The sequence below is a fragment of the Martes martes genome (assembly GCF_963455335.1).
Source record: "Martes martes genome assembly, chromosome: 6".
NCBI classification, from domain to species: domain Eukaryota; kingdom Metazoa; phylum Chordata; class Mammalia; order Carnivora; family Mustelidae; genus Martes; species Martes martes.
In genome coordinates this window covers 136,856,619-136,879,933 of record NC_137893.1, presented here as the reverse complement: position 1 = coordinate 136,879,933, position 23,315 = coordinate 136,856,619, and the positions used below count along the sequence as shown (strand labels likewise).

General features: G+C 37.8%; 1 protein-coding gene across 2 annotated transcripts in view; it reads left to right on the top strand.

Annotated features, from left to right (window-relative positions):
* Positions 1 to 23,315, top strand: part of DTNBP1 (dystrobrevin binding protein 1) — a 129,929-nt gene that overhangs the window by 12,587 nt on the left and 94,027 nt on the right. For both annotated transcript variants that reach the window (XM_080807295.1, XM_080807294.1), the window contains exon 4: positions 10,476 to 10,536. In XM_080807295.1, coding sequence (XP_080663421.1) covers positions 10,476 to 10,536 — 61 coding nt within the window. The remainder of the gene's footprint in view (positions 1 to 10,475; positions 10,537 to 23,315) is intronic.

Here is a 23,315-nt window from a genome sequence, read left to right as displayed (position 1 = left end):
TTAAGTCCTTGATAATCCTCTTACTTTGACTTTTAATTTTATTCCATTTCTTCTCTACTCCCCTCCTACTGGCATGCAGATTAATATTAAAACACATGATTTTCTTACATGTTCACCAAAAGCATAAGCAACAAAAGAAAAAAATAAATTGAACTCTATAACGTTTAAAACCTCTGTACTTCACAGAACCCATCAAGAAAGTGGAACAACAATCCACAGGATGGGAGAAAATATTTGCAAATCATTTTTCTGCTGAGGGACTTGAATCTAGAATATATAAATTTTATAACTGAGCGATAAGAAGACAATCCAGTGAGGAACAGACAAAGGATTTGAGCAGGAGTTTCTCTATAGAAGATGTAATTAGCCAGTAGTCACATGAAAAGATGCTCAGCACCGTTCGCAGATGCTATCAAGGTCACAGTGAGATATGCCTTCACACCCCCTAGCCGGGCTATAATCAGGAGCACAGACAGCAACCGGCCTTGAGCACACGGAGAAATAGCACCCGTGTGCGCTGCTGGTGGGGACAGAAAATGGTGCGGCTGCTGTGGACAACGGTTTGGTAGTTTCTTAGAAAGTTCAACGTAGAATTACTGTATGACCTGGCAGTTTCACACCAAGAGAATTGAAAACAAATATCCACATAGAAACTTGTGCACAAACGGGCATAGCAGTATTATTCATAATAGCCAGAAAGTAGAAACAACACAAATATTCATCAACTGATGAGTGCACGTTCAGCCGCTGAAAGGAACGGTGCGCTGGTACGGGCTGCAGGGTGGGTGATGCCCAGAACCAGCACACCGGCCACGTGTTACATGATTCCATTTGTGCAAATGTCCCGGATCGGCAAATCCATAGAGACAGAGAGTAGATTAATGGTTGCCAAGGATTGGAGGAGAGAGGGAAGTGAGTCTGGGATTTCTGCTTGGGGTGATGACAATGATTTGGAATAAGATGGTAGTGATAGTTGCCCAACTCTGTGAATATACTAAAAACTTACTGAATGACACACTTAAGAAGGGTGTATTTTATGGTGTGTGAATTACCTCAGTAGAGCTGTTACAAAAATACGTGACTTAAGTATGTTATATGCGGTTCTGAACTTAATGTGCCCTCTGACAGATCTGTGCTAAAGATGCGTGCAGGAGAAGGTCACTCCTTGTCCTGAGCTGTGTTTAGGATGACACAGTCACCTGTGCCTACAGTTCACTTTCTCTTTTCTAGCTCTTTACTGCCTTTCTTTTTGTGGTTGCTAGATCTAGGGATTTTCTTTTTTGAAATGAAAAGTGCTTAATTTGATATCAATTTCCTGCTTGTTTTTGTTGAGTGAAGAGTGTAAGTGAACATCAAAGAAGGTATAGTAAAGAGCAGCATTTTATCTTTATCTTCGTAAATCTAGTGATTTCGTTGAATGGACTTCATTGAAAGATTTATTTTAGATGTGTAGACCTTCCTGTGTGGTAGTGGTTTAAAAGGGGGTGCACCGTGGGACTTAATATGAAAATTTACAACTGTGGAAGATGTCCATAATATGTCCGTTGATTGCTTTGAAACACCGCTTTTTTCTCTTTGGAACTAATATTAAGTAGAGGAAGGACTATTTTAAGTAGCAGATCTCTAAATTATAATGTTTTTAATTGTGAAAATTGTGATGAAATGCCCATAACATGAAATTTACCAGCTTAACCATGTTTAAGTGCGCATTTCAGTTCAGTTCGGTAGTGTTAATAAGCACATTTACATTGTTATGCCTCCAGGCTCCCCAGCTTTTCATTTTGCAAAATGGAAACTCTGTACCCATTAAACAACAATTCTTGGTTGCCCCCTTCCCTGTCTCTGGGGCCCATCATTCCACTTGCTCTTTCTATGAATCCGACTACTCTGGGTACCACATGTAAGTGAACTCAAGCAGTGTTTGTCTTTTTGTGACTGGCTTGTTTCACTGAGCATACTGTTGGCAATTCTGACATACACTGTTCAAGCATATGTCAGAAGTTTCTTTTTAAGGCTGATTAGTTTTTTTATAACTATATATCATATTTTGCTTATCCATTCATCCATTAGTGAACACTTAGGTTGCTTCCACCTTTTGGCTGTTGTGAGTAATGCTGCTGTGAACATGAGTGTGCACATCTCTCTTCAAGACCCTCCTTTCAGATTTTTTGGGTGTATACTCACAATTGCTGGATCATATGGTCATTATATTTTTAATTTTTTGAAGAACTACTATACTGTTTACACAGCAGCTGCACCATTTTACATTCCCACTGGCAGTGCACAGCAGTGTCCATTTATCCATATCCACACCAGAACTTATTTTCCGGTGGGTTTTGTTGTTGTTTTTTTTAATAGCCATTCTAATTGGTTTGAAGTAGTATCTCATTGTGGTTTTGATTTGTATTTCCTTAGCGACTCGTGGTGGTGAGCATCTTTTCATGTGCTTATTGGGCTCTTATTATATCTTCTTCAGATAGATGTCTATTCAGGTCCTGTGCCCATTTTTGGATAGGGCAGTTTTTGTTGAGTTTTAGGAATTCTCTGGGTATCTGGATATTAATCTCTTATCAGATAGATGATTTGCAAGTATTTTCTCCCATTCTGTGGGTTTCCTTTTTTCTCTGTGTTCATTGATGCACAAAAACTTCTAATTTTTTTTTAAAGATTTTATTTATTTATTTGACAGAGATCACAAGTAGGCAGAGAGGCAGGCAGAGAGAGAGAAGGGGAAGCAGGCTCCCCGCTGAGCAGAGAGCCCAACGTGGGGCTTGATCCCAGGACTCTGGGATCATGACCTGAGCCAAAGGCAGAGGCTTTAACCCACTGAGCCACCCAGGCGCCCCCAAACTTCTAATTTTGATGAAGGCCAACTTGACCATTTTTTGTGCCTTTGGTTTCCTATCCAAGAAATCATTGCCAAACCCAAAGTCATGAAGCTTTTCCTATGTTTTTTCCAAGAATGTTATAGTTTTAGTTCTTAAGTTTGGATTTTTGATCATTTAGTTAATTTTTGATGATGTTAAGGGCACAACCTCATTGTTTAGCATATGGATATCCAGTTTTCCCAGCTCCATTTGTTAAAAAGACTGTCCTTTCCCCATTGCATGGTCTTGGCACCCTTGTTGAAAATAATTTGACTGTGTATGTGAGGATTTATTTCTGGGCTATTTCATTGGTCTGTATATCTGCTTTTATAACAGTAGCACACTGTTTTGATTTCAGTACTTGTACTAAGTTTTGAAATCATAAGTTTGAGTCCTCCAACTTTGCTGTTCTTCTCAAGATTGCCTTGGCTGTTCTTGGTCCCTTGAGGTTCCAAATGAATTTCAGGGTGGACTTTTTTTTCTGCTTCTACAAAAAAGTCATTGGGATTTTGATGGAGATGGCATTAAAATTTATAGATTACTTTGGGTATTATTGATAACATCTCAATGATCTTAGTCTTCCAATCCAGGAACATGGGGTATCTTTCTATTTATTTACATTGTCTTTAATTTTTTGCAGCAGCGTTTTGTAGTTTTCATCATACCAGTTTTTCATCTCCTTTGTTAAATCCTAAATTTTTTAATGCTTTTTTTTTCTTTTTTTTAAAGATTTTATTTATTTGACAGAGAGATTACAAATAGGCAGAGAGGCAGGCAGAGAGAGGGGGAAGCAGGCTCCCTGCCGAGCAGAGAGCCCGATGCAGGGCTCGATCTCAGGACCCTGAGATCATGACCTGAGCTGAAGGCAGAGGCTCAACCCACTGAGCCACCCAGGTGCCCCTTTTAATGCTTTTACAAATGGAATTTTTAAATTTCTTTTTTGAATTTCCTTGTTGGCATATGGAAATACAACTGACTTTGTGTGTTGATTTTATATTCTGCTATTTTGCTGAATGTGTTTATTAGTCCTAACAGGGTTTGTTTCTGTGGAATCCCTAGGCTTTTGTACTTGTAAGTTTATATCAGTGGCAAACATAATTTTACTTCTTTCTTTCCAATTTGATACTTTTTCTTCTTTTTCTTGCCTAATTGCACTGGCTAGATCTTCCAGTATTGTGTTGACTAGAATTAGCAAAAGCAGGCATCTTTTTCTGTTTCTGATTTTCGAGGAGAAGTCTTCAGTCTTTTGCCACCAAGTAAGATGTTTTTTATATTTTCATATTTCATATGTGGTTTTTATTTTGACATAGTTACCTTTTATTCCTTGTTTTTTTGAATTTTTAAAAAAGATTTTATTTATTTGAGAGGGAGAGAGAATGAGAGAGAGAGCATGAGAAGGGAAAGGGTGAGAGGGAGAAGCAGACTCCCCGCCGAGCAGGGAGCCCAATGTGGGACTCGATCCCAGGACTCCAGGATCATGACCTGAGCTAAAGGCAGTCGCTTAACCAACTGAGCCACCCAGGCGCCCCTGTTTTTTGAACTTTTATCTGAGTTTATGTAAGTGTGTTGAGTTTTGTCAAATGCTTTTTCAGCATCAATTGAAATTATATATTTTTTCCCTTTCATTTTGTTATTGATTGGTTTTCATATGTGAAGTCATTCTCGAATTCAAGGAAAAAATCCTGATAGGTTGTGGTCTTATATCCTTTGAATATGCTGCTGAATTCAGTTTGCTGTATTTTATTGAGGATTTTTACATCCATGTTCATAAAGGATATTGGTCTGTAATTTTCTTGTAGCATCTGTGTCTTTGGCTTAGGTATCAGGGCAGTGCTGGCCTAGAATGCATTAGGGAGTGTTCCCTCCTCCAGTTTTTTGGAAGAGTTTGAGATAGTTGTTTTTTTTAATGTTTGGCAGAATTCATTGGTGAAGCCATCAGGACCCAGGCTTTGCTTTTTTGGGGAGGTGTTTAAATTTTTTTTCCAGTTTTATTAAGGTATAATTGAGATATGTCACTATATAAGTTAAAGGTGTACAGTATAGTTGTTTGATTTACATGTATTGTGAAATGATCACAGTGAGTTAAGTTAGCATTTATTATCTCCTAGAGGTGAAACAAAAAGAGCAAAAATAGAATTTTTTTCCTGTGATGAGAATTCTTCACAGCTCCCATACATTCACACAGCATTATACTGAATTCATCCTATTGGACTTCTACTCCTAGAACTTACCTTACGACTGGACACGTATACCGTTTGACCACCTTCCTCCAGTACCCTCTCCCTCCACTCTCTGCCTCTGGTAACCACAAATCTGATCTTTTTCTGAGTCTGGATTTTTTTTTTTTTTTTTTAATTCCACATATAAGTGAGATCACACCATATTTAGCTTTCTCTTTCTGATGTATTTCACTTAGCATAATACCCTCAGAGTCCATCCATGTTGCCACAGACGGCAAGATTTCCTCATTTGTTGTGGTTGAATAATATTCTGTTGTGTATATTGTATATGTATACACCATTCATCCATCAGTGGATGCCTCTGTTGTTTCTATGTCTTTACTATTGTAAATAATGCTGCTATGAACATTGGGGTGCAGATAACCTTTTTGAATTAATGTTTTTGTTTCCCTTGGATAAATACCTAGAAGTGGGACTGCTGGATCATATGATAGTTCTGTTTTTAATTTTTTAGGGTTCCGCATTATGTTTTCCATAGTGGCTCTACTTGTTTACAGTCCCACCAAAGTGCCCTGAGGGTTCTTTTTTCTCTACATCCTCCCCAGCATTTGTTACATCTTTCTGATGATGGCCATGCTAACAGGTGGGAGGTGCTATAGTTCATTGTGGTTTTGATTTGCATTTCCATGATAATTAGGATGTTGAGCGCCTTTTCATATACCTGTTAGCCATTTATCTGTCTTTGGAGAAATGTGTAGGGAGGTCTTTTGCACATTTTTAAAAATTGGATTATTTGGGGGGGTTTTTGGTATTGAATTGTATGTGTTCCTTATATAGTTTGGATATTAACTTTTTATCAGAAACATGGTTTGCAAATATTTTTTTTCCCATTCTTTAGGTTCTTTTCACTTTGTTATTCCTTTTGCTCTGCAGGAGCTTTTTAATTTGATAGAGTCCCACTTCTTTTTGTTGCTTGTTCTTTAGGTGTCATATCTAAAAAATCATTGCCAAGACCCATGTCCTGGAACTTTTTATGGATGTTTTCTTCTAGGGATTTCATGGTTTCAGGTCTTACATTTAAGTCTTTAATCCATTTTGACTTAATTTTGGGGTGAGGTATAAGATAGGGGTAGAGTGCCATTATTTTATATGTGAATATTCCATTATCCCAGGACCGTTTACTGAAGAGGCTGTCTTTTCCATTGAGTATTAGTTGACCACATATGTTTGGGGTTCTTTCTGGACTTTCTATTCTGTTCCATCGATCTATTTGTTTTTATGCCAGTTCCATAGTGTTTTGATTACTGTAGCTCTATAGAGTAACTTGAAATCTGGAAATGTGATGCCTCACTCTTTATTCTTGTTTATTAGGATTGCTTTGGCTAGTTGAGGTCTTTGTGGTTCCATATAAATTTTAGAATGGCTTTTGTACACTTCTGCTAGAAAAAAAAAATCCACTAGAATTTTGATAGGGATTGCATTGAATCTGTGGATGGCTTTTGGTAGTATTGATACTTTAACAGTTCTTCCAGTCCATGAATGTGGGGTGCCTTTCCATTTATTTTCCATCTTTGATTTCTTAAACCGTTGTCTTAGCAGCTTTCAGAGTAGAGATCTTTCCCTTCTGGGTTAAGGTGATTCCCCACTATTTTATTATTTTTGATTCTATTGTAAATGGGATTGTTTTATTTTTCAGATAATTCATTGTTAGTTTATAGAAATGCTACCAACTTTTGTATATTAATTTTGTATCTTGCAGCTTTTATTGCTTTTGTTGATTAGATATAACAGTTTTTTTGGTGGAGTCTTTAGGATTTTCTACATTTAAAATTATGTCATCTGCAAATAGAGACAATTCTACTTCTTCCTTTCCATTTCTGATGCCTTTTATTTCATTTTCTTGTGTGATTGCTCTGGCAAGGAGTTCTTAGTACTCTGTTGAATAGGAGTGGTGAGTTTGGGGACCAGAAAAACTTTGAGCCTTTCACCATTGAGTATGGTGTTAGCTGTGAGCTTGTATAATGCTTTTATTAGGTTGAGTTATCCTCCTTTTATACCTAATTTATTAAACTTTTTATCATGAGCAGATGTTGAATTTTGTTAGATGCCTTTTCTGCATCTATTGAGATGATCATAGGATTTTTTTTTTTTTTTTTTTTTTTGTCTTTCTGTAAAGGTGGCATATCACATTGATTTGCAGATGTTGAGCCATCCTTTCATCCCAGATCAGGTCATGATCTCAGATCAGGTCATGATCTCAGGCTTGTGGGATGTGCATGCTGCACTCCCTCAGCCACATCCCAGATCAAAACAGATCGTGGTGAATGATTATTTTAATGTGCTGCTGTATTCAACTTGTTAGTATTGTATTGAGAGTTTTTGCATGTGTATTCATCAGAGATATTGGTCTATAGTTTTCTTTTCTGATACTGTCCTTTACTGGCTTTGGTTGCAGAGTCTGCTAGCCTCCTGAAATGAGTTTGGGAATATTCCTTCCTCTTCATTTTTTGGAAGAGTTTGAGAAGGATTGGCATTAACTCTTTTTGAAATGTTTAGTAAAATTCATCAGTGAAGGCATCTCATCCTGGTCTTTCCTTCATTGGGAGATTTTTGATTACTGATTCAGTCTCCTTATTCATAATTACTATTGAAACTTTTTGTTTCTTCCTTATTCCATTTTGGTAGTCTGTATGTTTCTAAGAATATTTCCATTTCCTCTAGGTTATCCAGTTTGTTAGTGTATAGTAGTTCATAGTAGTCTCTTGTGATTCTTTATATTTTTGTGGTGTCAGTTATAATGTCTCCTTTTCCACTTATAATTTTGATTTGGGTCCTCTGTCTTTTTTTCCCTGCGGTTAGTCTAGCTGAAATTTTGTCAGTTGCATTTGTCTTTTCAAAGAATCAGCTCTTAGTTTAGTTAATCTTTTCTATTGTTTTCCTATTCTGTTTCATTTATTTCTTCTCCAATCTTTATTATTTTCTTCCTTCTTCTGACTTTAGCCTCAGTTTTTTTTGTTGTTTTAATTTTTTCTAGTTTCTTAAAGTGTAGAGTTAAGTTGTTTATTTGGGATCTTCTTAATGTCGGCATTTGTTGTGAACTTCCCTTTTAAAACTGTATTCCATAAGTTTGGGTATGTTCTATTTTTATTTGTTTCAGGATACATTTTTATTTCCTGTTTAATTCTTTGATTCATTGATTATTCAGGAGTGAGATTTTCAGTGACTGATGCAAACTCCTTACTAGTTACCAGATTTTCTGTTTCTTTGGGATTCAGTCTTGGTAGATTTTGTTTTTCTAGGAATTTGTTTATTTATTATTTTAATTTTTTTTTTGAAAATTTTATTCACTTGAGGGAGCATGCCCATGAGCACGAGTTGGGGGGAGGGACAGAGAAAGAGGGAGACGGAGGGAGTGGAGCACGCACGATCCCAAGAGCCTGAGATCAGGACCTAAGCCGAAGGCAGACCCCAACCAACTGAGCCACCCAGGTGCCCCAGGATTTGTCTGTTTCATCTAGATTATCTAATTTTTTGGTGTACAGTTACTCATAGTACTCTTATAATCCTTTTTATTCCTGTAAAATTGGTAATGTCCCCACTTTTTTTTTTTTTTTTCTAATTTTGAGTCTTCTCTTTTTTTTCCTTAGTCCACTTAAAGATTTAATTTTGTTGGTCTTTCTGAAGGACCAATTTTTGGTTTCATTGATTTTCCCACTATTTTTATTCTCTTTTATTTATCTGCCATGGTGTTTATTTTTTCTTCCTTTTGCTAGCTTTGGGTTCAGTTTGTTCTTTTTCTACTTTAAATTGTGAAGTTAGGCTGTTGATGTGAGATCTTTCTTCTGTTTAAATGTAAGGCATTTATAGTTACAAATTTCACTCAAAGCCCTGTTTTTCCTGAGTCCCTTAAGTTTTAGTATGTTGTGGTTTTATTTTCATTCATCTCTTAGTATTGTTTGATTCCTCTTATGATTTTTTTCTTTGATTATTTAAAATAATTTGTTTAATTTCCACAAATTTGCGAATCTTCCAGTTTTCCTTTCATTGATTTCAAACTTCATCCCATTGTGGTAAAAAAAAAAAAAAAAAATACTTCGTATGATTCTCTCTTTTTGTTCAAAAAAATATACAGACTTTTTTAGAGCAGTCTTAGGTTAGCAGAATTGAGCCAGAGTTTCAGAGGTTTCTCATTTACCCCCTTTACAAAAATCTCCTGAGAGTTAATTTGTGGCCTAGCAGATAATCTCTCCTGGAAACTGTCCTGTGTGCACTTGAGAAGAATGTGTATTCTGCGGTTGTCCGGCACAGTAGTCTTCATATATCTATTCTACCTAGTTGGTTTATTGTGGTGCTCAGGTCCTCTCTTGTTTATCTTTTGTCTGGTCATTTTAACCATTACTGAGAGTGGGGTATCGAAGTCTCTGTTCCTGGAGAACGGTTTATTTCTCCCTTCCATTCTGTCAATTACTGCTTTGCGTATTTTGAAGATTTTGTGTAAGAGTACAGTGGTGGAAACCAGGAAGTTAACGCTGCTCCCTGGCCTACAGACCTCGTTCAGATTTCATCAGCTCCCCCACTAGTGTCCTTATTTTGGGACCAGGATCCAATCTAGAATCATAGGTGTATTTAGTCACTGTACCTCCTCCATCTCCATTAATCCAGAACAGTTCCCGAGTTTTTGTTTTTCCTAACCTGGACACTTTTGAAGAGTACTTTTTGATATTTTGCAAATTACCCCTCAATTTGGGTTTATATGCTCCCCCACCTCATGAGTAAAGTCAGTGGTGTTTTGGCAACACTACCACAAGGGCAATGGTGTGTGCTTCTCAGGGCATCACATCAATAGACACATGATATTTATATGTTTCATTACCGTGGATCGTGTGGTTAGAGGAGTGTCTGCCTGGTTTCTACGTTGTTGTACTATTTCCCCCTTTTTAATTATGGGTGTCCTGTAAGGAGATATTTTGAGACTGGGTAGTAAATATGTTGTTTCTCTTCATAATTTCTCACTGATTTTAGCATCCATTAGAATTCTTGCCTGAAACAATTATTGTCATGTTTACCAAGTGGTGATTCTTTATTATCATTTTTTCTGCAGCTGTTAATTGGAAGTCTACAGGAGAATTTCTCCCTCTCCCCCGTTCATTTGTTCAGTTCATTTAAATTGCTGTGAACTCGTGGATATTTGTGTTAGTCCTTGAGTTATAACCCATCACTACCATTATTTATTTTGTCGCTCAAATTGTCCCAGGTTTGGCCATTGGAAGCCCCTTCAAGTTTCTTCTATGTCCTTGTGATGTGTCTCCATTATTTTTGAGTTGTTATTTTTCCTAGGACACCATAGGATGTTCCAGGTTCATCTTTAGATGTTTTCTTTTTTTTCATATGTGATTTGCCTTTTGAAATTACTTTTTGCTTTTATTAGGTATGAAGATACATGGGCTGCACTTCACAGAAGAGCCAAGGAATGTGCAAGTGCTGGAGAGGTAAGGAACCGGCTAATCTTACACTTGTGGGAACAGTATCTGTCTGCAGTGCTAAAGGCTAGTTTTTAAGGAATTACATTTGGGATTACATTAAACTATTTTACAGGATATCTGCAATTAAATTTGCCAGTTGATTATGGAACTCCCTCAATTACATTTTTGTAATTTCTCCAAACTAAGCCTAAGATTAGTTAGGCTTAGAGAGATTATTTTATTTTCAAGTCGCAAGTAAATATTTGGCTCATCTAGGTACAGTGTTCTGAATTTGAGTCTGATGCCTAAAATCATTAATTTGCTTAGCAAATAAATGTAAGCGTTTCAGGGGTCATCCTCAATTCACTCATCTTCTAGCAGTATGTGTACAGTGTATAATGAGTAAAAGTGACTTGTAATTAAAAGTATTTGGTACATGTACTGAAAGCTTTATTAGCCGAGATCAAATAGTCTGTGCTTTTGATGTCAGTCAAACTTACTTCTTTCTAAAAACACTTCTGTGATTCTGACTTTTAGTTAATTTAACCTGACTTTCTTTATCACTTACCTAAATTAGTGAAGCTGTAACACTTACATAGAGTAGAGTAATAATACATGTGATAAAAATTAGACATTAGTGTTTCTCTTAGAAATTATTGAAAAGAGAGAATATAGGTTTCTGGTAGTAAGGCAAACCAGGTACTTTGAAAAACCCTGTAGCTATAAAACACTTCAGTGCTGGATAGATTTTTAAAAAATTATTTGATACACTAGGCTCACAAAAACGAAGGGAAAACCTAAAGGGCCAAAAAAAAAAAAAAAAACCCACCCCTCCCCCCCAAAAAAAGAAGAAGAAAAAGAAGAAGAGAAAACAAAAAAAGAACAGGGAACTGAAATCAGAGTGGTTAAAAAAAAAAACCTGTGGAACCTGGGGTAAAATACTAAAATAAAAGCTTTCAAGCTCTGTGGAAGAAGGAGATTTTGTAGGGAACTGGATCTGAGACTCCTGCACAAAGCTCTTGAATTTTTGAAGTGGCTGCATCCCTCTTGTTGAAAGGTGAAGGTAGGAAAGAAAAGCTCCCTGTCTACAAAAAGAGGCAGCATGGAAACCTCTCTGTCTTCATAACAACTTGGAATAAATACAGCTCCCTTTCTAGATTTCTTACTGTCGCCTTGGCCTCGTTTCAGTGTGGGGCTCAAGTTTATACTTCCTGTACGACTGAGGAACCACTGAGTTAAGAATGTAAGGACCAAACGTGACTATGTTCTTTGACACCCAACAGAAACAAACACAAATTCTACATGGATGAAACTTTATAAACCTAGGTCCCTCCGTATTTCTACAGATTAATTTTCTACAGCCCCTCTACAAAAAATTTAGCAAACACACAGAGGAATGTATTTTCAAAAGCTTGAGGGGTGCCTGGGTGGCTCAGTGGGTTAAACCTCTGCCTTTGGCTCAGGTCATGATCTCAGGATCTTGGGATCTGGCCTCTCGTAGGGCCCCCTGCTCAGCGGGGAGCCTGCTTCCCCCTCTCTCTCTGCCTGCCTCTCTGCCTACTTGTGATCTCTGTCAAATAAATGAAATGTTTAAAAAGAAAAAAAAAAATTTTGAGAGGCACCAGAACCAAAGAGTACAATTTAGACCTACAAAGGATGTTAGATATTGCACCATTGGGTGCAGACTATTAAATAGGTAAATGCATAGTCTTTTAAAGCTTTTATAGAGATAAAAGATGGATTAAAAAATGAATAAGGAATAAGATTTTATCAAACATGACTTTAATAAGTCACTGACAGTAAAAACCCCAAGGGTGTGCTTCAACAGCAATTATATACAAATGAAGAAACACTACAGTGATGTAGAAGGGATTCTGAGATAAAGTGGATAATATGAAAAACAAGTTAACAGAGAATAGTTCTAGAAGATCTTGAGGTTGAACCAAATGAGATGACCAGTATTAGACTAATTTTGATCTGTGAAGTTAGAGTCTCATATGGGTCAACTTATCTAATAAACATTCTAGAAAGAATGAGGGAAAGACAATGTAGGAGAAGATCAATAAACAAAAGACAAATAGAATTACAAGGGAAAAAAAACCCCAGATAAATCCATAATCACAATGGGAAGATTTTAATACATTTCTCTTAATTGAGAGGGGAAAAAACCAGATAAAACAAGTATGGATATAGAAGAATTAAGTAATGTGATTAACAAACTTCACTAGACGGGCCAATGAGAATACTGTCCCAGCAAATATGAAATACAGGTTCCTTAAAGCATATCTGGAATGTAAAACTTGACCATGTACTGAAGCATAAAGCAGTCCTCAGCGAGTTTCACATAAGGGAAAGTCCTACAGACTATTCTCTGATCTCACTGCAGATGAAGCTGAAAGTCAGTTCAGGAAAACAAGTTTGAAGATTCCATGTGTTTAGAAATAAAAAATATTATGGGGCACCTGGGTGACTTAGTTGGTTAAGCAACTGCCTTTGGCTCAGGTCATGATCCCGGAGTCCCAGGATGGAGTCCCACATCCGGCTCCCAGCCCCACCGGGAGTCTGCTGCTCCCTCTGACCTCCTCCCCTCTCATGCTTTCTATCTCTCTCTCTCTCAAATAAATAAATAAAATCTTTTAAAAAATATTATGACTGCATGGCTCAAAGAAGGAAAAGTATTGAAAAATTTACAGTTTACATATGAATTATTGAATGAGCTTATCTGACTTAAGAATTTAGAAAGAGAACAGAATAAACTTCGAAGAAGAAATGAAAGATGATAAAGATAAAATAAGTAAATGAAATAGAAAATAAAAATACAGTGGAAGCTAAACAAAGTGAAAAATTATTTTTAAGTTTTATTTATTTATGTTTAAGTAGTCTCTATACCTACCAAGGGGTTTGAACTCACACCCCAAGATCAAGAGTCACGTGCTCGGAGCACCTGGGTGGCTCAGTTGGTTAAGCAACTGCCTTTGGCTCAGGTCATGATTCCAGGGTACTGGGATCGAGCCCCATGTCAGGCTCTTTACTCAGCAGGGAGCTGCTTCTCCCTCTCCCTCTGCCTGCTACTCCCCGTGCTTGTGCTTCTCTCTGTCAAAAAAAAAAAAAAAAAAAAAAGTCACATGCTCTACTGATTGAGCCAGCTAGGTGCCCCCAAAGTGAAAAGTTCTTAGAGAAGACTAATACAGTAGGTAAATCTCTGTTCAAGAAACAAACAATTTTAAGATCAATCTCTGATCAAGAAACAATTTTAAGAATTGAAGGGAATGTAACCAGTTATCACATAGAGTGAGATTAAGAGTTTATGAGCAGTCCTGACAAATCTGAAAAGTTAGATGAAATGGCAGAAATCCTAGGAATTTTTACCAAAACCAGTTCTAGAAGCAATTCAAATCCTAAATAATATTATGGTCACTAAAGAAATTATGTTAGTGTAGTGATTAAAAATTTTTTTCTGCTAAGAGTGCATCAGGTCTGTCTGCATAATTAGGTAGGAGATTCCTATTAAACTTTCAGGGAATCTTCCTTTTCAGTGTTAGACAAACTTTTGCAGCAAATGAAAAAAGAGGAAACTGTGCCCAACTCATAATGAAAGCCAACAAGGGAAGTATGAGAAAGTGGCATCGAGTCTAGTCACATTCATGAGTATAGATACAAAAATTATAAACAAAGTCATTATCTTTCACCTAACTTCAGTTTCTGAAAATCAGATGTTCTATGCAAAAACTCTAGCTAGGATCCTGTTTCCCATATTCTAAATTGTAAAAGTTACAACGTGTTCTGTGTCAACCCCAGACCCTCAACCAACTTGCCTAAATATATGTAAAACCAGCAAAATGTCTACATGTGGGTGTAGTGCTCAAGGCCCAGTTTTCTGATTACCAAACCTTTCACATGCCTGTTTGTAAACAGTTGCTTATGTGTGGTAATGAGACGCCTCAACACTAGCAGCACGTAAGGCCTGCATCTCCTTTATGGATGTGCTTCTCGTACAGTCCTGTGATTATGATATGCTAACGATGGTATTTGAAATACAATTTGAGAATCTTCTTGTACATTGTTTTAAAATGTGTATCAAGCTTAACATACAGTCTTCCTAGATAAATATTAGCTAGAACTTTGTACTGTTTATGTGTATGTCCTGTGAGTATTGGATGATAGACAGAAGGCATTCTACCGGGGAGACCTTTGGCAAGGTTGTGTGGTTGTGTTGGCAGACCAAAGCCAGCAGTGCATAAAAAGCAAAATACTGTACACCGGGTTTATTCCAGGATTGAAAGGTTGACATTAGAGTGTTTTTCTTTTTTTTTTTTCTTTTTTCTTTTTCTTTTTTTTGAAGTGAGAGAGAAAGGGGGGGAGCAGGGAGGGGCAGAGAGAATCTTAGTCTCCATGCCCAGCATAGAGCCTGACTCAGGGCTCAATCTCATGACCCTGAGATCATGACCTGAGCCCAGATCAGGAGTCAGATACTTAACTGACTGAGCCACCCAAGCACTCTGACCTTAGAGGTCTTTTACATGTAATTGACCATGTTAACATATTAGAGGAGAAAAATACATGATGCAGAAAATACAATGGACCAGTTGTACAATATACAATCAAAGGTAGAAATTCAATAAAATTAAGCACCTCTTTAGAGTAAAATGATTTGGCAGGTTTTTGTAGAAGAGAACTTCATTGTCCTGAAATCTGCCCGAACCTGCAGTATTTGACTTGTAGTGCATTTCAACCAACTTGCTGAATCCTCTTTTCTTTTCTTTTCTTTTCTTTTTTTTTAAAGATTTTATTTATTTATTAGAGAGCGCACGCATGAGCTGGGGGGAAGCGCAGAGGGAGAGGGAGAAGCAGGTTCCGAGCTGAGCAAGGAGCCCAATGTGCGGCTCAGTCCCAGGAGCCCGGGATCATGACCTGAACCAAAGGCAGCCACTTAACTGACTGAGCCACTCAGGAGCCCCGAAATCCTCTTTTCTAATAGTTTGTATTTGAGTATGGGAATTCTTTTATGTAGATGGTAGGTTTAGTTTCTTCCTTCCTAATGTGCATAACTTCCATGTCGTCATGGTTTTGTTTTTTTTTTTACACTGGTTAGAACCTTCAGTATAATGTTGAATAAGAATAGATGAAGACCTTTATTCACATTTTGGCTCCATCAGAGTTGAATGTGAAAGGGAAATTATTTCTTTTGGGAAACAGTGGAAGACTTTTAAAGACCTCCAGGTAGAGAAAGATTCCTTAAGGAAGGCATAAAAAGCACCAATCAAAAATACTAATAATCTTTATCAAGGCTTCTACTCATTAAACAACACCATGAAAAAGTTAAGCAATTCATAAAACACAGGACACAAGTGTTCAAAAAATATGATCAGCATATACAAACCAATAAAAAGAGGGCAATAACCCAATATAGAAGTGAGCAAGGGGTGCCTGGGTGGCTCAGTGGGTTAAAGTCTCTGCCTTCAGCTCAGGTCATGATCCCAGGGTCCTGGGATCAAGCCCTGCATTGGGCTCTCTGCTCAGTGGGGAACCTGCTTTCTTCTCTCTCTCTGCCAGCCTCTCTGCCTACTTGTGATCTCTGCCTGTCAAATAAATAAATAAAATCTTTAAAAAAAAAAAAAAAAAAAAGAAGAAGCGAAAGATAGGACCGGGCATTTTACAGAAGAAAAAATACGAGTGGCCAATAAACACGAAGATGTGTTTCAAGGTGATTAGTAATCAAAGAAATACATATTGAAACCACAGGTTTATACTCATTAAGTTATCAGAAATTGAAGCCTTGAGTCTCTGTGCCGATGGTCATTATTTGCAGAGGACAGTTTTGGTTTCTTCCCTGGGAAGAAACATGATGAGCAACTAGAACTGGGGAATGTAAGTCCATTGCTAGGATTGCATTAGAAAACAGACATCGGCAGGGGCGTCTGGAGGGTTCAGTCACCGAGTGACTGCCTTCAGCTCAGGGCATGATCCCGGGGTCCTGGAATCCAGCCCTGCACTGGGCTCCCTGCTCCGTGAGGAGTCTGCTTCTCCCTCTTCCTTTGCCGCACCACACCCCCACTTGTGTTCTCTCTCCATCAAATAAATAAATAAAATTTTTAAAAAAATTAAAAAAAAAAAAAAACAGACATTGTCGTTAGGTAGGAGTTGACGTTGGAAGGTACCTCTCCAATAGCAGTTCTGCACCTGGAGGGAGATCCCCAGAGCATTTTCATCTCAGGCTTTCCCCTAATAGTACTGGTGTGGCACGTACTTCCTCTGATAATGTTGCCATGGTCTTTATTACATAGTAAGCAGATGAGGCTACTTGAAGTTAGAGGTAGCTAGCCTGGGGTGGTCTGATGACCCCAAGGCCCACTGAGCCACTCTGAGATGAGACCAGTACCTCGGATGCATCCATAAGTCATTGGTGAAACTTGACCGCGTGCACTAGGAGATTTGTACCAGAATGTTTGAGCAGGTTTTTTGAAACTTTAGACAGTCCCGCAGTCTATCTACAGAATAAATTACAGTATCATTCATAAAATCAAATATCATACAGTGGTGAAAATTAGTGAACGACTGTGTCTATGTGAATCAGCATAGAGGAGTCCCGCAGTGCTCAGTGAAGACTGTATCTTGTAGGGGAGCTTTAAGAAATAATTCTTTTGATAGTAGTATTTTATATTAAATACATAGGAGAAAAAAATTAAAAATTAAAAAAATATATATAGGACAAAGAATTTCCTGTAAGGTACATTGTTGAATTTAGGCTATTTGGTAATGTTAAATTTATTCATAGACTTGTTTTGAGACCCCGCTCTGATCAAAAGTGCCTCTGTTGCTTTCCAGAAATACATATGTACTCAGCTTTAAAACTGAAAATTTTGGGGTGCCTGGATGGCATAGCCGGTTAAGTATCCGACTCTTGGTCAGATCAGGTTGTGATCTCAGGGTCCTGGGGTTGCTGCCCTTCAGATCAAGCCCTGTGTTGGGCTCCACACTCAGCATGGAATCTGGTTAAGACTCTCTTTCCCTCTCCCTCTACCCCTACCCATAGCATGCACTTGCTGGCTCCTGCTCTCTCTCTCCCTCCCCCCTGCACGTGTGTGTATAAATCTTTTACAAAAAAAATTTTTAGTTTGAATTCAAGTATTGTTAATTTCAGAGGTAGAATTCAGTGATTCATCACTTATATATAACGCCCAGTGCTCATTACATTACGTGCCCTCCTTAATACCCGTCACCCAGTTACCCCATCCTCCCAACCTCTGGCCCCTCCAGCAACCCTCAGTTTGTTCCCTATGATTAAGAGTCTCTTATGGTTTAAAAAAAAAAAAAGAGTCTCTTATGGTTTTCCTCCCTCTCTGATTTCTTCTTGTTTTATTTTTTCTTCCCTTCCCCATGCTCCTCTATTTTGTTTCTTAAATTCCACATATGAGTGAGATCATATGATAATTGTCTTTCTCTGATTGACTTATTTCACTTAGCATAACACCCTCTAGTTCCATCCGCATCATTACAAATGGCAAGATTTCATTTATTTTTTGCTGGCTGAGTAATATTCCACTGTATATGTATATATACTGCATGTTTATCCATTCATCTCTTGATGGACATCTGAGCTCTTTCCATAGTTTGGCTGTTGTGGACGTTGCTGCTATAAACATTGGGGTGCAGGTGTCCCTTTGGATCACTACATTTGTATCTTTGGTGTAAATACCTGGTAGTGCAATTGCTGGGTAGTAAGGTAGCTCTATTTTTAACTTTTTGAGGAACCTCCATGCTGTTTTCTTGAGTGGCTGCATCAGCTTGCATTCCCACCAACAATGTAAGCAGGTTCCCTTTTCTCCGCATCCTTGCCAACATCTGTCGTTTCCTGACTTGTTAATTTTAGCCATTCTGACGGGTGTGAGGTGGTATCTCATTGTGGTTTTGATTTGTATTTCCCTGATGCTCAGTGATGTTGAACATTTTCTCATGTGTCTATTGGCCATTTGTATGTCTTCTTTGGAGAAATGTCTGTTCATGTCCTCTGCCCATTTCTTGATTGGATTATTTGTTCTTTGGGTAATGGATTTGGTAAGTTTCTTATAGATTTTGGATACTAGCCCTTTATCTGATAAGACATTTCCAAGTATCTGCTCCCCTTCTGTAGGTTGTCTTTTGATTTTGTTGACTGTTTCCTTCGCAGTGCAAAAAGCTTTTCATCTTGATGAAGTCCCAATAGTTCATTTTTGCCTTTGTTTTTCTTGCCTTTGGCAATGTGTCTAGCAAGAAATTACTGAGGCCGAGTTCACAGTCACACAAAATCTCTAGGGTTTTGATGGATTCCTGTCTCACATTTAGGCCTTTCATCCATTTGGAGTCTATTTTCGTGTGTGGTATAAGAAAATGGTCCAGTTTCATTTTTCTGCATGTGGCTGCCCAATTTTCCCAACACCATTTATTGAAGAGACTGTCTTTTTTCCATTGGACATTTTTTTCCAGCTTTGTTGACCATAGAGTTGAGGGTCCATTTCTGAGCTCTCTATTCTGTTCCGTTGATCTGTGTGTCTGTTTTTGTGCCAATACCATACGGTCTTGATGGTTACACCTTTGTAATTGAGCTAGAAGTCTGGAATTGTGATGCCACCAGCTTTGGTTTTCTTTTTCAACATTCCTTTGGCTATTGAGGATCTTTTCTGGTTCCATACAAATTTTAGGATATTTGTTGCAGCCCTATGAAAAATGTTGATGGTATTTTGATAGGGATTGCACTGAATGTATAGATTGCTCTAGGTAGCATAGGCATTTTAACAGTATTTGTTCTTCTAGTCCATGAACATGGAACATTTTTCCATTTCTTTGTATCTTCCTCAATTTCTTTCATGAGTACTTTATAGTTTTCTGAGTACAGATCCTTTGCCTCTTTGGTTAGGTTTATGCCTAGGTGTCATGTGATTTTTGGTGCAATTGTGAATGGAATCGATTCCTTAATTTCTCTTCTTTCTTATTGTTAGTGTTTAGAAGTGCAGCTGATTTCTGTGCATTGATTTTATATTCTGCCACTTTGCTGATTTCCTCTATGAGCTCTGGAAATTTTGGGTGAAGTCTTTTGGGTTTTCCACATAGAGTATCATATCATCTGCGAAGAGTGAGAGTTTGATGTCTTCTTTGCCAGTTTGGATGCCTTTCATTTCTTTTTGTTGTCTGATTGCTGAGGCTAAGATTTCTAGTACTATGTTGAACAACAGTGGTTATAGTGGAAATCCCTGTCATGTTCCTGACCTTAGGGGGGAAAAGCTTTGTTTTTCCCCATTGAACATGATATTTGCTATGGGCTTTTCATATGTGGCTTTTATGGTATTGAGGTATGTTCCCTCTATCCCTATACTGTTTTAATCAAGAAAGGATGCTGTACTTTGTCAAATGCTTTTTCTGTGTCTGTTGAGAGGATCATATGGTTCTTATCCTTTCTTTTATTAATGTATTGTGTCACATTGATTTGCTGATGTTGAACCAACCTTGCAGCCCAGGAATAAATCCCACTTGGTCGTGGTGAATAATCTTTTTAATGCACTGTTGGATCCTATTGGGTAGCATTTTGGTGAGAATTTTGGCATCCATGTTCAGTAGGGATATTGGTCTGTAGTTGTCTTTTTGGTGGGATCTTTATCTGGTTTTGGGATCAAGGTAATGCTGGCCTCATAAAATGAGTTGAAAGTTTTCCTTCCATTTCTATTTTTTGAAACAGGTATTCTTCTTCTTCAAATGTTTGGTAGAATTCCCCTGGAAAGCCATCTGGCCCTGGGCTCTTGTTTGTTGGGAGATTTTTGATTACTGTTTCAATTTCTTTGCTGGTTATGGGTCTGTTCAGGTTTTCTATTTCTTTCTGTTTCGGGTTTGGTAGTTTATATGTTATTAGGAATGCGTCCATTTCTTCCAGATTCTCACAAATGAATCTTTTAAAAAAAAAAGAAAATTAATTTTAAAGCCTGATGTTTTTTTTTTAATTTTTAAAAATTTTTTAAAATTTCTTTTCAGTGTTCCAGAATTCATTGTTTATGCACCACACCCAGTGCTCCATGTAATACGTGCCCTCCATAATATCCACCACCAGGCTCCCCCACCCTCCAAAACCCTCAGTTTGTTTCTCAGAGTCCACGGGCCTTCTGATGTATTGTTGAGACATATGTAAGTTTTTAAAATGTGTATCTTTGATATACATAGTGTTAAACCTATGATGAGTTAATTTTGTCAGATTGTGCTCATGTGAAAGGCCAAACAGCCTGCGGGGGCAAATATACTTAAGAACCAGTCATTCTTTTTTGACAAGTTATTTTATACTCATTTCCTTTAAAGCTGTTTCTTACTATATAGTCTTAAAATTCAGACAGTATCTTGTAAAATAAACATTTGTAGTCAATAGTAACTTTAGACATTTTCTATACTTTTTTTTTTTTTTACAACTTCTTTGACATTTTTTCCTAGCAGTATTATAAATGAAGAATTAATAATAACGTTAGGGGTTAGACTCTGAGGGCAGTTTTTAAAAGCTAGACTTCCAGTGCATTATTTGTTTCTAATTCCTATTACTGTGAAGGATTTGCTTGCCTTCATGTTGAACTCCTAAGGTTCATGGTTGAACAGTTTGAAGTGTAAGCTGGTTAAATGAGACATGCTTCACTGTCTGGTCCAGTGTGGCTCTCCTCTGGCTGCAGCAGAAAGTTCACTGAACCAGGTGATGGAAATCCTACTTTCTGCACTAGTCCGTTTGACCTTGGGCTCCTAACTTGGTTTCTCTGTTGTTAGTTTCCCCCTCTATAAAATGGCGTAACACTACCTACCTTGCTTACCATATGAAGTTGTTTAGAAACCAGATGAAATTGTGTACCCCAAAACACTGCACTGTTGAGTTTGGTATTCTCCTCCTCTTGTCTTCATGCTCCTGCTTCAGTGTCCACCGGAAGGAATTTTGGAATGAAGCACGGCGGGTTTGCTTTAATTGTTTGAGTTTGATTTCCTGGTGTTTGATCTGGCTTTATTCGGAATTGTTTATTTAGAGGTGGAAAAACTGGCCTTCTTGTGATCATTTATCATTAAGTAGAGTTGAAGTATGGTTTTTTAGAATGTTTTCTTCTGCTAGCTTCTCACTTCTTCCTTTCCTACACCCCTGTAGCACAGTCTCTGGAATACTGAGTGAGGGCCTGGACTTGGGTGTCAAATTCCATGGGATTGATCTCAGTCCACGGAGGCCCTTGGGAGAGAGACATAGCTTCATTACACCTGAGGGCCTTCATCTGTAAAATGGAGGTGCTAGACGTGCTGTGTGGTCTAAACGAGATAATATATGTAAATTGCTTAGCATAGGACTTGGCCCATAGAAATTGCTTGAAATGTTTTTAGTATTATTGCATAACTTTTGATAATGATTTCTGAGAATCCATTCAGTATCTCATTCTTTTAAATAAAAATGGCATTTTAGTGTATTCTTACATTTTTTCTGTATATGCTGCTTCTATCCTGTATTGAGAATATAATTTTCAATTTTGCGGAAGTCATGAACTGGATTGTAGTTGTTTTAATATTTATGTTGCACTTTCAGTAAGAAGTGGTAAATATAAAAAAATTGTTCTCGATTTTTCAAAGTAACCTAATTAACCAGGGTAGTTAAGATTTCACAGACTTTATGAAAAAAAAAATACACCATGTACCAGGAAAAATATATTTAGCCTTAAATCAGCCCTGTGATCCAGGAATTATTTTTTTTCTTTTTTAGAGTTTAAAAAGTGAAGCTAAGAGAATTTGGGAGACCTGCTGCGAGGATTTAAGCCCCCCAGGGGGCAGGATTTGTTTTGTTTTGTTCACTGTTACATTTCCGTAGCCTGAACAGTGCCCGGCACACAGGGAGCGGTCAGTACAAGTTGTACAGATGAATTTTAGGAACGCAGATCCTCGTGTCAGGCCTTAGTTTCCTTATCACTACACAACCAGATATGGTAGCATCGCTCAGCATTTCTTAAACTACTCTTAGCCATCTTTATAAAAGTGGTTGGCGATAGGCATTTTTAAGTATATGAAAGTAATGAGCTGTGCCACCTGAGTAAAGCTTGGTGTCACCTCTCCAGCTCAGCGGAGGCTTGTCCTGGAGAGATGACGTGTTCTTTGCAGTATGGGCCAGAAAGCAGTGGGGAGGTGTTTGAGCCAGGGGACACAGTAAGGAAACCAGGCAGCTTTTAACTCTCTTTTGGAGCTTAGTTCTTTTGTTGCCAGGTTGGAATTTCTAGAATATTAAAATGTAGAAACTGAAGCAGTCTAGCACCACGTACAAGTAACTTTGCACTTGATTTTGATATTTTTATTTCTCTAAAGTAATTTGTTACCTTAGTGGGATATAGTAAGAATTTGTGTTCAGGGGCTCCTGCGTGACTCAGTAAGTTAAGCATCTGACTCTTGATTTCAGCTCAGGTCATGATCTCCGGGTCCTGGGATCAAGTCCAGCATGGGGCTCTGCGTTCAGCGGGGAGTCTGCTTGTCCCTCTGCCCTTCCTCCCCAAGCTTGTGTGTGCACAGGTGCACATGCGCACGTGCTCTCTCTCTCTCAAATAAATCTTTTTTTTAAAAAAGTCTTCAAAAAAATTTGTTGTATTCATGTTCTCACTTGAGAAATCTTAATCTCGGGATGCGTAAATTGCCTTCTTATTTATTTATTTTTAACTGAATTGTGAACTCTGACTTACAGATAAAATTCAAATGCATTTCCTTCTTTTATATAAGGAATTTTGCAGTCTTTGTATTTACCGTACTCCTGCGGTTATCTTTCACAATTCTGGCTCATCATTGGTGGTGTT